This window comes from Macrobrachium rosenbergii, chromosome 39 (genome assembly GCF_040412425.1).
Source record: "Macrobrachium rosenbergii isolate ZJJX-2024 chromosome 39, ASM4041242v1, whole genome shotgun sequence".
Lineage (NCBI taxonomy): Eukaryota > Metazoa > Arthropoda > Malacostraca > Decapoda > Palaemonidae > Macrobrachium > Macrobrachium rosenbergii.
The window spans coordinates 7865001-7880000 of NC_089779.1; the positions used below are offsets into that span (position 1 = coordinate 7865001).

At 38.8% G+C, this 15000-nt stretch overlaps 2 protein-coding genes across 2 annotated transcripts in view; both read right to left on the reverse strand.

The window, feature by feature from the left end:
• Window positions 1-15000, reverse strand: part of LOC136825703 (ribosomal L1 domain-containing protein 1-like) — a 170950-nt gene that overhangs the window by 78543 nt on the left and 77407 nt on the right. The window lies entirely within an intron of this gene.
• Window positions 3213-4929, reverse strand: LOC136825699 (uncharacterized). Its single transcript, XM_067082442.1, has one exon. It carries the CDS (start codon window positions 4791-4793, stop codon window positions 3846-3848), a length of 948 nt encoding a protein of 315 aa, XP_066938543.1. The 5' UTR covers window positions 4794-4929; the 3' UTR covers window positions 3213-3845.

Genomic DNA, 15000 nt, shown 5'->3' on the forward strand with positions numbered 1-15000 from the left:
TGTCTTGAATAACAGTACAAACGTTGAGCAGTCTCAACGACGAGCTTTATAACGAAAGTCAGCATCAAGCCAGTACGCCCTCTCTCCCCCAGTGATTAAGTGGTTCTAGAGGAAAGACAAGACACTGTCATTGCCCCATTCATCCTATAATTAATGAATAAGGGATGAACGCTGCATACAGGAAACTTCCACGATTGGGCTTCTTCATATGTTTACACACACACACACACATATATATATATATATATATACTGTTAGAGTTTTACTTGGGGGAGATTGTTGAACTTACCATGGGGGTTTCAATTCTGACTACAGGTGTGGACTCGGGTAAAAATCATGAAAGAAAATCTAAGCTGAAGGCTTTACTTCAACAGGGAAAGTTTCAGATAAACAGTTAGGTTCACTTAAAATCACTTATATTTACATTTAACAAATGAAATCAGAAGAATGGGGAAATTCATAAAATCAGACAGGCAAAACAGATTCCTGTCGAATGACTAAATTTACAATAATTTACACAATAACAGAAATGGGGAAAACCCACTTCGTAGAACACCGTTGGGTGAGGGGGCAGTGGCTATGACCACAGCACAAGCACAAGGTGAACAGACGATTCCACAGCTAGCAACTCCGTCTGCACTCGAGAAAACATTCGGTTACTTACACAAAAGTAAGTAGTGTAATTAAGGAATCGAGGGGGTTGTACGTAAGGTGCCAAAGCAACTCGACTCTAGGCACTGGTACACACGTGAACTTTGGATATTTACTCACCGCTCTAAACAAATCAGGTCTTGTGCAAAATTGCACTTCAGAAAGGAGAATAAATTCAGTAGAAGAATAATAGACTCGTGACTGATTCAAAACCTCGCTTCTGGTACTTTACCTTCTCGTTGGAGACAAGGGACCTTGTCGTCAGCGCCAGTATGGAGGGCATAAATTATGGGCCTCCACAACATAGAATGACTCAGGCTCAAACAGCCACGTGGGAAGAATCAAAGCTCTGATGGAGCGGATGGGAAAAGGGACAAGTGTCTGGATTCTTGGGCCAGGCGTTTCTGGTGAGCGCCACCCGGGTGCTGTCTTTTAAGACCTCGGCGGATTACAATCCATCTCCCAGATGGCAGCGTCCGCTCGATTCACAATCCATTTTCTATGCCTTCGAGCCATGTGGTAGGCCACGTGGTGATTCTGTTGTTAGGGCCCAGGCAAATTCTCTCGCTGAATCATCTGTGCCTCCAGAGGGGATTTGGCTTCCCAAAAGGCAGTACCTGGAAGAAAGGCTCAAGCAGTCACTAGGTCAAGGAGGAGGATTATTTTTAACGGGTGAGGAATGAGAGATTCTTCCAGGAAGGGGCGATGATTTCCCACAATTTGTCTTTGCTAGTCAGCGGGGTTATTAACGCAACTACCCTTGTTTCAACTGAATACATGAATTAAGTTGATCTGGTGCATCCTCGCACTATTAGAGGGAGAGGTGACTGATATTCGTGACAATATATACAGTGTCCATTGACATTAGTGAAACATGCTCCTGGTAGTTGGATGACTGTGGTAGTTTTAACTAGGGTAAAGAAAAGCATTGGTCTACCAATCTCAGCCTATCAGACTTTCTGAGAACTGGAGGATTAACCTACTCTGGAGCCACCCAAACAAATGAGAAAACCATGGTGTGTGTATATGTATATATATATATATATATATATGTGTGTGTGTGTGTGTGTGTGTGTGTGTGTGCATATATACATTCATGTATGCACACACAGACACACACACAAACGTAACTCACTGCCAGATTCTCAGTACTGAGCTACTGAAAACAAGCGAAGAAAAAATCTCGAACACGTAAATAAACATTTTACCGGAAACGAGTCTCCGTTAGACGAGACCTCTAGATGACATACATCGACCTCCTGTTGTTTTCATTAAGCGAGCTAATTGTCAGAGGATGCTCGCTCTTAGAGAGAGAGAGAGAGAGAGAGAGAGAGAGAGAGAGAGAGAGAGAGAGAGAGAGAGAGAGAGAGAGAGAGAGAGAGAGAGAGAGAGAGTATTGTTTCGTCCATTAACCTTGTCGAGCAATTTCAAGTTTTTAAACTCACTGTTAAATCTGCGAGTGATTTTACTATTTTTATTCTTCTTCACTAGTGACGATTTTACATCAACCTCATCTACAGGCTCTGCAGTCCTCATTGTCACTCTGCTGCTCGTGCCAGACTCCCAAGGTCTGATGAAAGTTTTGTAATGGTTCTCATTTCTTGCATTTCCGGCAATCACAAATGGAGCCCATATATCAAGTACTTTTTTATGGGTGTTAACCAAATGTCCAAACCTTATGAAATGGCAGAAACCATAGGCGCACTTGAAAGACGGAGGATTATGGGTATTTGGAGAAAAGGAGGCAAAAAGGAAGAGAACCCCTTAGCTCTGTATTACTTCAGGAAATCGGACACCAATAATTCAGTGGAAACCTTTATTTACATTCGGTGTATATTGGAAGATCATTTCCGCCTGAGGATTTCTCGATGATTTTCTTCTGAATTTTATAACCTTCCTTCCTTTAGAGGACGGAGAGGTTTAACGCTTCCTTCATAGTTAAACCCCCCACTATTTTTTTTTCTCTTGACTTTTTCCCGTTTTTTTCGAGCCTGGGCTAGCAAAGGGCTTTAGTTGGCCGGCCTGTTGGCATTTGCTCGTAAAAAATATAAGATAATGTATGTGTGATCTTCATCTCTAAGAGAAGCAAGTTTATCGCATTTCTTTTACTTGTTTCCAGCGAGTCTGGGCTAGATCTGGACATTGCATGGGAGAAACTATACCGTAACATTTACTGATTAAAACAATAAAATCAATACTTGATCAACAAACTTTAAGATCTGTATTTTCTTACGTAATTGTCTAATTTGTGGTTATAGTTTTTCTTTACTTGCTCTTGAAACCTTCACATTTTTATGTAGATGAAAAACAATTTTATCTTATTTCATTTTAATTTGATGAAAAGCAATTATATTTTTAATTTTTTACTTGATTTTAATAGACATTTCTTCCTTATCTTTAATATTATCGAATATGAAAAGTTCGTTTACACTTAGATTTTTCTGTATTTTCTTAGTGCTTCGTTTGTCGCATGTTTCTAAGAATCAATACAAGTAACAAAAGTGGTGATGTAAGCTTTAGACAGAAACAAACATTCATGAAGGTAGCAGAAAAACAAAACGAAAAATATTTCTTTTTATTTCATGTATAAAACTAATATCACAGTTGTTAGAAATACCTCATTAAATACCGTACATTAAATCTGCTTGTTGACAATCTTAAGCATACTAAATGGTATAGAGTACATTTTTTTTTAGAAAATAAAAGATCTACGTCAATCCCACTGAAGAATGACACGAGGTTTTAACTTCATCAAATATTATAATCAGCCCTGATGGTGGCTGACCTTCTCTTACAAAAAAGGATCGCGAAGCTACAGCTAATAAATAACAGCATCGCTAAAGGCTTTGTTAAATATGAATATAAACTTGTCATAAACTACTTTCATCCGAAGCAGAAGTGCTCACCATTTTCAACCTCTTTTTCCTTCTTTCTTTTTATAGCAGTTGTATTTTCGAACTGCCCTCAGAAGGTTACGCCCCTCTTTTTCTTGCAGGTCTAAAAGCGAGATCGAATTCGTCTGGGCTTGACGGGGGGGTTTTCACCCCATGTTTAGGAGAACGGGAAGAATGTACGCCAATGGGCACGTTTTACCTGACATACTTTGAAAACACTTGTAAGCAAGTTGCGAATACCACTTCAGGCAACTTTTTCCAACCGTGACACGGTCGGTCCTTGAGATGAATTTGGGCACTTCACCTGAAGAGTTTGTTGGCTTTTCGGCAGTTGCCCATCGGATCCATGATGAAGCCATTCATGCACGTCCCAAAGGAAGAAGGATAAACGTTCTCCGCCGCCACCCTGAAGTCTTCCCGGCAGGCTCCCGAAAAATCTCGGAGCGATCCTGGTGGACAAGCTTTCATGGTGGGAAGGTCGAAGATGGTGTGAGGAGACTTGGCGATGCAGTGAACTGTCATGTTCTCATCAGAGAAGTTCACGGAGAATGGATGGGCGCAAATCCCAATGTACTGCTTTCTGTAGCACCTTCCGTTCACGCTGTTGCGCAAGAAGCCTTCCATCCGGCATGGGTTGGCAACGCACGCGACTCGGCCGCTGTTGGTCACCTCGAGGTACTGCCCGAAGCTGCAAGAGCCTCGTTCGTGTTGAGCAAAGCACTGCCCTTGGAAGGGGTCATAAAAGTAATTAGGCTCACAGTCACACTGCACACGGCCAGTCAGGTCTACGTAGAGCATCTGACCTCGACTGCAAAGTGCATTGCCAGTGATATTGACGCATTTCTTCTCAAAGTGCAGTTGTCCTTTGGGGCAATTCCTCGCTACGCATTCCCCTTCGTTGCTGTCCTTTTTCTTGACAAGCCATTCCCCCTGCAAGCACAAGGACTGCGTCAGGAGCCGCTGACAAGTACCGTTATAAACGGCGGTGCCGTATTTGGGACCGCATTTCACTCCGTTCAGCACGATCTCGGCCGTTTCGTTTTTGGCGGGGGGCTCGATATTTCGACGATTGTTGGCAGTTGGGTCGCCGCTCGTAGACGTCCGCCCACCTGCACCGGCCCCGACGTCGAACATCAAAGGGATGTCTCCAGGCATGAAGATCCTAGAGCTGAAGTCGTTATCCAAGGGTATAGCACATGCTGCCCGCAGGGTACCAGCAGCCACTACGAGTATTATGACAGGATGCATGGTTCTGATGGCTGATAGTGGATCTCTTCGAGACGTCTGTAGAAGCTTCGGTATACTGATGCGTTTCTCAATGACAGTTGATGAGGGGATACTGTCCGTGCGGGGTCTCGCTTGTCAGGAAGCTAATGTAAGCATGAGCGGCCGCCGGCTCTTTTTATAAGAAGTCGGCTGAACGAGGGCAGGTTTGAGTTGCCATGTTCTCACATAACATTATGATTTTCTTGATCGTACACCACCAAAAATTCTTGTGCATCTGCGTGTCAAACAACAGGAAATTAAATTGCATAATGCATTCCTGTAAATATTTTCAGCATTTAAGTTTTATGGGCACTGCTAACGAGAAAAAACGAGGATTGCAAGTGAAAACTCTTAAGACAATTTGGGAAGTCCCGCCAAAGACCATTACAAGGGGCTCGCTTTGTAGCTCTTTCTTCGCGCACTCTTGGGCAACGGATAGTAAAAAACAGCTGGTTTGATTGCATCAATTATACGTATTAAATTTATTATTATTAACTCTCCGTCATCGTCTCTAGCGTCACAGTTATTAACCGTAAACGTAATGCGCACAAAATCCATATCATCAGTTTCAGGAGTTTCTTGTTTATGTACAGTACGTTCAATAAACATTCATGAACTTTTCATTAATTGTTATAAGAGTAACATACTGAGTAAGACGCAAGTCAGAATATTTGTTTTTTTTTTTTTTTTTTTTTGCCAAGCAAGAGATCTTCCCCACTCTAGTGGCCTCTTCGAAAATGAGAGTGTAAAACTCAACTCTATATATATATATATATATATATATATATATATATATATATATATATATATATATATATATATATATATATATATAGATTTGAATGTCCATTTAAAATTACACACACAAATATATATATGTATGTGTGTGTAATTTTTAATGGACATTGCAAGTAATGGAAAAATGATTGCAGCTGTAAACTCGCAAACATAATTTGGGAAGTCTCGCTTTTACATCATGCACATGCACAAATAGTTGGAGAGACGCCAAAGCAACAATTCATTAACGATATAAAAAAAAAAATTGAAAATTGCTCGAAGTGTGACGCTGATATTTTTAATAATAATTCGTAGCCAGTTTTGCCAACTTCTAATCCCCAATTTTCACTTTCTTTCGAAGTCTATTTCGGTCACATTTCTTCCCCCGCTTGACATTTATGAAAATCAGTCAGCAAAACAAATGTAATGCCGTTACATGCCGATGTAATTTTCAATTGTGTGATTAAAATCCTTCGTTTATCTATATATTCATTTATTAACAAACGGTTTTCCCAAACATCAAGAACATCATAAACAAATGTGAAGGCTTTGATCGATGCGATCTTTTTCTAAAACTCGCAGATATCTATTTTTCATATTGGTTTCCAGGGTCGTCCACACGCCCGGTTTGTTCGGTCATTTTCAGCAATTATCTAAGAAAGATAAATAAAAAAAACATCTCTCTCCGTCTGCCATCGTTATTGACTTGTTTATCTTCCCTTTGTAATTCTGTTTCTTGCACCTCACTTTTTCGTTTTAATTTTTGACCTTTTTAGTTTTCTGAGATGACTGTTTGTCTGTCCGCCCTCAGAGTTTGACCTTGAAAACACTAAGGTTAGAGGGCTGCAAATTGGCGTGTTGATCATCCACCCTCTAATCATCAAACATATCAAATTGCAGCCCTCTAGCCTCAGTAGTCTTCATCTCATTTAAGGTTAAAGTTAGCCATGACCGTGCGTCTGGCAACGCTATAAGGTGCTAACAACACAGGCCACCACCGGGCCGTGGCTGATAGTTTCATGGGCCGTGGCTGAGAGTTTCATGCGCCGTGGCTGAGAGCTTCATACGCCGTGGCTGAGAGCTTCATACAACATTATCCGCTGTACAGAAAATTCGACTGCGTCGAAGAAACTTCGGCGCATTTTTTCCTTTTCTTTCATTTTCAACGAAGCCTGATCCCTTGATCTCTTCTTAACATCTTTTTTTTTTCTTTTCTCCTTTTCATCTTTTCTACCAAGGCTGATACTCTTTTTCACTCATGTTTTCTTATCTGTTATCTCCTCCTCATCATCATTTTTTTTTTTCATCGGGGTTAATTTCTCGTTGCCTTCTTAAACGTTACCTTTTCTCATTTATCTCATCCAGGATTAATCCTGAATCTTATCCTTGTATGTTTGGTCATCAAAGCTGAACAATGTATCCGTTACGCATCTAATTGATTCTCATGTTTTATCCATTGGTATTGTGAAGCTGTGAATATGTTCACCCCTGTTATTCCAACGAATTTGAGTGCTTAATGGGAAGTTGGTGAATATGGACAACTCTTCAAAGCTTACCATCGAGTTGATGTAGTCGGTAACAGTTTTGCGACTAGGAAAATCAGTGGTGTGTTTTACATGAGTTTGAGAAACCAGTCCCATCTTAACACTCGTGACTTTTGCCATCCATGTTGTTAGACTAAGGGCAGATGTTAATAAAGCGACTGTGGATCTCATTAGGATGCCTGCTTCATGTACTTTAGGGAAGTCGTTCATTTAGGTCATGTTAGGGAGCTAGTCGTTATTGAAAAAGTGATAATGATCTATTTCAGGGCTGTATTATGTTCAGTTGCCAATGCGAAATGTCGTTATCACAGTTGACAATTTCGTATTTTCATCTACAAGTAGTTTGTTCATGTAAGTTACCAATCCAATGCATTCATGACTACGATAGCATTACCTTTATCCGATTTTCATTATTCATTTTTCCATGCCTGTTTCCTCGATCTTTCTCAACCGCATTGTATCTTCTAAATCCCCATCTTTTTTTATTTCTGTAGAAAGCTTGGCCCAGATCAAATTGTTGGACTGCATGAAGGTTAGTCAAGATTTCCTCGTGATTACACAACGTCTCACGTGCGGATGATTTTTTCCCATTTTCTGCCTTCTCTTTTTTCCTTACAACCGATGAGGTCAGAATCGTTTCAAAAGAAACGATCTCATCATCTTTTGCCTGTCTGACTTCTTCTCGAATCCTTCAGATGGACCTTTCTTAGAAAACCCTAGTGACTGGAGATGACACATAAACGCATGGCTGTTTGGCGTGAGGGGAAGTGATGTCGGGTGTCGGATGGGTTTGAGAGAGAGAGAGAATTGGGTCGATGTAATCTTCGATTGCTTTTTAAGGATATAATATCTTCAAGGCTCTATTGTCTATAATTTTCAACAATTTCCTTTTGTTTTGTTCATGGCTCATTAATCAACTTATGAAGATAAAGAATCCATTTATTTATCTTAACATTCAAGGCTCTTTTATTTTCAATCATCCTCTATTACATTTTTCTATCAGGTTCGTTCCTGTGATCTGTTCTTGAGATACACTCTTTTGCATTCATCGTCTTTTTTTTATTCTTCCGATTTTCTTTTTTCTATCCTGACTGATCCATTGACCTTCCTTTTAGCAGCGTGTACACATCCTTTATGACATCATTTTCATTTTGTTTCCTTCTTAAAGATCATCTTTCTTCGTTAATCGTACCTTTACTCGTCTTTATACCACGACTGATCCCTAGACCTTTCTAAACCTTATTTTGTTTTCATAATGTATTCTCCTTTTTCATGAATTTTTCACTAATCCAGAGTGCGGGTCAGGTCCAGTTGTGTGATTGCACAAAGGTTAATACCTCCTCATGATTACTCAACATCTCATTTGCACATTTTTTTTATGTCTTTTCTTTTTTCTTTACAGCCGATGATGTCAGAAACCTTTTGGAGAAACGATTTCATCATCTTTTGTTTATGAATTGGTCGTCTCGACAGATTATGTCACAGTCTCTCTCTCTCTCTCTCTCTCTCTCTCTTGCTTCCTGGGAGATACAATTCACAGGAAACCATAGTAGCTGAGGATGACTCATACACAAACGGCTGTTTAACTTGTTGTTACATGATACCGGAGAGGATATATTCAACATATATATGTATATATATAATGTATATATAGGAATAAATATACTTATATATATACATACATACATACATACATACATACACATATATATATATAATGTATATATATGAATAAAAATAATATATATATATATATATATATATATATATATATATATATATATATATATATATATATATATATATGATGAATTTAGATGGTACAATGTCCCATAGGGAAATATGAAACAGAGTATCAATCCTAACCGGTTTCTACTTCAAGAACACGATACACGTCGTAGAAAAATTCATTAAATGCACTAAGGTGATTGTGATAACGAACATAAACAAGTCTGGAGAAACATTCTTCCCACCTGATAAAAAAAAAAACGAGAAGCAGTACACATCTTGTTTTTGCCTCGCACGACGGCTCACACCTTTGCTGTTACGCCAAGGTAAACTACCATCCATAAACTCTGTTAATTTCTCTCATTTCTTTTACAATAGGTAGATCAAGTAGTCGCATTACTTGGCTGATCTTCATTTTCTTAGAGAAAGTTTCTTTAATAAAACGATTCGATTACACGATTTTCAGCGCATTAATAGGATAAACTCTTCCTGACACCTGTACAGGTGTTGGCATTACTGTTTTCATTATCTGAACGAAAACTGCACTGCTCGTCTGTGCATACTTTACCTAAGTTTTATGGTGTTTCATTCTATTCTCCAATGATTTTGTATTTTTATCAATGTAAAAATTGCCACATGACTTATGATTTGGTATACAAATCATTCATTATTGTTGAGAGAGTACGTTATATCTATGCATATGTGTGTGTATATATATATTATATATATATATATATATATATATATATATATATATATATATATATATATATATATATATATATGTATGTATATATATGTGTGTGTATGTATAAATATATATAATGTAGTAGAAAAACGAATAAGTGACTTCACTCATTATTAATATCAAATCATTTGTATATTAAGTTTATATATATATATATATATATATATATATATATATATATATATATATATATATATATATATATATATATATATATATATATATACAAATAAATATATATATATATATATATATATATATGTGTGTGTAATTATATAATAAATATATAATATATATATCATTGATGCAAAGGGCCTCTGTGAAATTCCACCATTCGAGCCTTTCCTGTGCTTTATCTTCATAAATCTCCACTGATCCCCTGCCTCCTTTCTCATACTTCATAATCCAAGTAAGTGCAGGTCTTCCAACTCTTCGGTGCCCAGTGCCCACAGGAGCCCAGCTGACACATCATGTACTGTTCCCCCCGGTGGTTGTGCGAAGGTCATGCCCAAGCACCCTTTCACCATTTTAACTCATCTACATTTTAGTGCAATCAGTGCACCTCACGCTGGTGCACTGTAGGCGCTGCTTAAGGTTCTTTGGCAGCGTTCCTTCGGCCCCTTATCTGCAACCATTTTCATTCTTTCACTGTGCCTCCACTCATATTCTCTTTCTTCCATCTGGTTACCAACCCTCTCCTAAGAATTGTGTCATTGTGTAACTGCGAGGTTTTCCTCCTGTTACACCTTAAAAACGTTTTATACTCTCAATTTCTCTTTCAGCGGTGAACAACCTCGTATGTCCCAGCGCTTGGTCTTTGGCCTAAACTCTATATTCTGTTCTATAATCTATTCATGTACATATGGAACTTCTGTAATTTCCCTGCCACTTGACTTTTCCCTATTCGACTAAGTCTTTGATTCATCTTCGCACTGCAATACAGACTTTACTTTATGTAGAACCTTATTGTCAAATGAGGTTTCAGTCTATTTGATCTCCAGATCTTATTCAGCCGGCCCATTGTTTGATTTGACTTTTTAGTTTTCTGCAAAAGAAAGCTATTGATACGGCTATTTGTCTGTCCGTCCGCACTTTTTCTGTCCGCCCTCAGATCGTAAAAACTGCTGAGGCTAGAGGGCTGCAAATTGGTATATTGTTCATCCACCCTCCAATCATCAAACATATCAAATTGCAGCCCTCTAGCCTCAGCAGTTTCTTTTTTTATTTAAGATTAAAGTTAGCCATGATCGTGCGTCTGGCAACGCTATAGGACAGGCCACCACCAGGCCGTAGCTGAAAGCTTCATGGGCCGCGGCTCATACAGCATTATACGCTGTACTGAAAACTCGACTGTGCCGATGCACGAAATTCCAATTCAAGAGATTTAGTATGTGTAATCACTGTACCTAAATATTCTCAATATCCAACCTCGTGTGTCCCTTTTCATCCAAATGTGGCATCCTTTTATGCACACTGTCCTCCTCACGTCTGGCTTCCCTAGATATGTTTAAAGTTCCACACTAGATATATAATGCTTTTTATTAAACATGCTTTGTACATCACGAGTTGCTTTGATGACTAAAACCGCATAATTCACCTTCGACCCCGTTTTTTCATTATAAAAATTGTACGAATACCAGACACCACAGGTGAAATAATATCATCTTGTAGCACCCCACTATTTACAGCTAGTTCACTTGATGTTGAGACCATCAACATCAACATCAACATCCTGCATGGATGATTTCAATTAGCTATACATACTTAACGGGAATGCTACAATGACGCAAGACCTATGGTAGTTTTAGCACTATTAAAACCTGTTGACCTGACGTGATCGGCAGAATGAAGAAAGGCACGGGGTCATCAACCACCTCCCGATGGAAAGGGGTTAATATATATATATACATATACATGCAAACAAGTCTTTAATCACGGTTGTAGTGAGAGAGAGAGATTGTCCAAGAACAAAAAAAAAATTGAGGGAGACTTTATGTATGTATATATATATATATATATATATATATATATATATATATATATATATATATATATATACATACATACATACATACATACATACATACATACATACATACATACATACATACATACATACATACATGTATGTATATTTATACATAAAGTTTCCCTCATTTTTTGGGGGGGGTTCTTGGACAACTCTCTCTCTCTCTCTCTCTCTCTCTCTCTCTCTCATTACAACCGTGATTAAAGACTTGTTTGTTTTTATGTCTAATGGCATTTGGAGGGGGGATGCTGGATGGTGTTGGGAATGGTTAAGATCATAGACATTCGTGTAAGCGGAGACTATACGTCTTAAAGGTTGGCAGTCGTGTGTGTGTGTGTGTGTGTGTGTCCGAAATGAAGGGAGGAAAAGTATAATGTACTCAAACATAATATATGTGTGTAAGAGAGAAAGCTGGAGAAAATAGGAAAACTTCGCCTTGGACAATACGTTTCATGATATTGGACCGGGACTTTTCCCGTGTTCTTTTTCTCACTGTCCTTACAAAACATAGTTTCCATGAGAAAACCGGACGCACAACCTCTCATCTAAGTGAAAAAAAAATGCCCCGGCCAGCAGAAAACGTAGTGTCACAACTTTACTTCCAAGCAGGGACAATATTCTGATATTAAACAGGGGCAGCCCAACCCTCCCACCATTCCCATCCATTCTAAAGTGGGGACAAACTTCGTCCTATTTACTTTCAAGCGTTTATTTTAGCAGGAAAAATTTTACTTGAACGAGCCTGGACCCAGCAAAAAGTCCTGCAGCATGCCATAACGTTCATCTTTCTCCACAAATGACCTTACTCACCATACATACGTAGCTCCCTCAGCATTTTATATCTATCATAAGATTTCTCTACCTGTTTGGCTCTTCGCCCCCTGATAATGTGGTCATAACCTCTTGTAATTATTGTACAATGTTTAAAAGTTAGGGTTGGCGACAACAGGTTTTCCAGTAAAGCAAAAAAACCTGAAAAGAAACTTTCTAAACAAAGATGATCTCGTGCCCAGGTTCACACAGAAAACGCATATACTGTAATACTGTATCGTGCCTGTTTATCAATCTAATTTCCCATTTTTTTTTTACTTAGATATCTGAAACAACGTCGATATAAAGGCCTGCAAAAATAATAACTGGTTTTCAGACACTGACTCGACAAAAACAAAAGAGTGGCCGTGGAATATCACCTTTACTGAATTAATATTCGATAGTCTTTCAAGAATCCAATGACAAACGCTCAGCGTTAAATAGCATCTTACTCATGCTGTGTCTACCAATTTTTTTTCTTTTTTTACAGGCGGTCAATACTTGAAAGGTGATTCACAGACTACGGTCGTCCTTACGATTATTTCACAGACTGGGAGAGTTACCCTAGGAAACCGGTTTTGTACGTAGAAGTGGAATGTGTGTGTGTGTGTGTGTGTGTGTGTGTGTGTGTGTGTGTGTGTGTGTGTGTGTGTGTGTGTGTTTGTGCACTAGCGTAATTCAGTAGCCTCTCTCTCTCTCTCTCTCTCTCTCTCTCTCTCTCTCTCTCACACACATTCCATTCTCATCCATCCCAAACAAGATTTTTAAGGTTAACAGCGAGGTTTTAGTTCTTAAATTACCCTCATTTCTTCGTCCTCCAAAGCAAACACTTTCTCAACATCCTGTTAATCGACTGATGTTTCGTAATGCACATTAGAAATAGCCATTAATTGAAACGAACTTCCTTTAAGCGTACAGATTCGTAAGATGATAATAATACAGTATGAAAAGAGACTGTTTAAAAATGAGTGAAATAAGCAGGCGCGGACCGACAGAGAATATTCCACAGCCTAGAAGTGAATGACTTGGAGGATGGACGGAAGCGGATGACCCTTGAACATTAATTTACAGGAATCCAGAGCCAGAGTTTTTTTGAGAGCCAGAGCCATTCTGACGGGCAATTTAATGCCCTTATCTAGCCTATGCCCTTAAAAACAATAAAAAGGAAACTACAGACCTCTTGCCCCTTTAAGGAAGGGAGGTTATTAGAACATGGAAATACAGAAGTAGGAAAAAATTCCAAAGCTCTTCAGTAATGAGCAGTCCTAAAAGATGTTAGCTGTATGGTTCTCAAGTTCATTTAAGATGAGATTGCTAGTCCTGCGCCCTCTTCTATTGTAGCTGAAGGAACACCACACATATTTTACGGCTCAGATCAACAGCGGTACACTGGATTCTCACCAAACACCTATGTTGTTTCTCTCCCGTCGGCTCTTACTCAGGTCGCTCGGTAGTGAGGTGACACTGGTGTGTATATCAACGGTACATAAGTACGTACTTACTGAAAGTCTGCTCATTGGTCTGGTTAAACTGTTTTATAATAATAACATACATGTGCTCAAATGTGCAGCACAAGTTCAAGCATAGATATATACCGGAGCCAAGGATTCTTATCTTCTTTCGTCTTTCATTTCCTGCAGGAGTCTTTTGTGAGGAAGATCGAGAGACCGAATCCAACTGGCTTCGAACAGTCCCCTTTTCCGGAGAGAGAGAGAGAGAGAGAGAGAGAGAGAGAGAGAGAGAGAGAGAGAGAGAGAGATGTGTGTAAACTATATTGCTGATGTTGACCCTTCCGCTTTGAACATAAATTTCCGCATATGACTCCTGCTGTGGGTGCTCAAAGGTCATCCACTTATCACTTCAACTGAAATATGTGAAGCTTAAAGGAACACCCTCTAAGGTCAGGAAGGACCTCAGAGATATCAGTATAATTAACCCTAATTTTCACTTAAATATGTTAGGGCAAGTAAATATGGCGTCGACGCGCAATGAACTCCTTGATACTTTTGTATCTTTCTCCGAAAACTTTTAGCTCCGAATTTTGGAGTAATAAGAAGAAATGGGAATCCGGAAGTGATGCCACAGTGTTTACGAAGGTCCGGTGAATAAGACCAGTTGAGGAAGATTTATTGCATTTATCGAAAAAAAAAATATAAAGCTAGATGGTTTTTCTCAATATCTTTGGATGACGAAAGCCGGAAACAACGATCTAATTTCCTTTTTAATTCTCTCTAAATTCTTTTCTTTTTTCCCTTCCTCAAATTTTACTCAGTATTGTGTTAGATGAGTGATTTTCTTTCTAACTGCCTGCAAATTCTCTTAAATTTATTTTCTCCATACCATTTTCTCCAGTGTAAAGCTAATTTTTTTTTTTTTTTTTTTTTTTGCCAAGTAAACACTATGTACTTGGGATGGCTGGTGTAGACTGGCCTTACGCCAGCTTATACCATAAGGGTATAAGAGGCTTGGTGTGGATCTCTGGATCCATGGCAACCAACCGTTTGTAGGAGCGAAGAAATTACGACTATGATAGATTTTACAAAATTCACTATC

Bases quoted from the DNA above. Each gene is read 5' to 3' on its own strand.
- LOC136825699 (XM_067082442.1), bottom strand. From the start codon at position 4,793: ATGCATCCTGTCATAATACTCGTAGTGGCTGCTGGTACCCTGCGGGCA.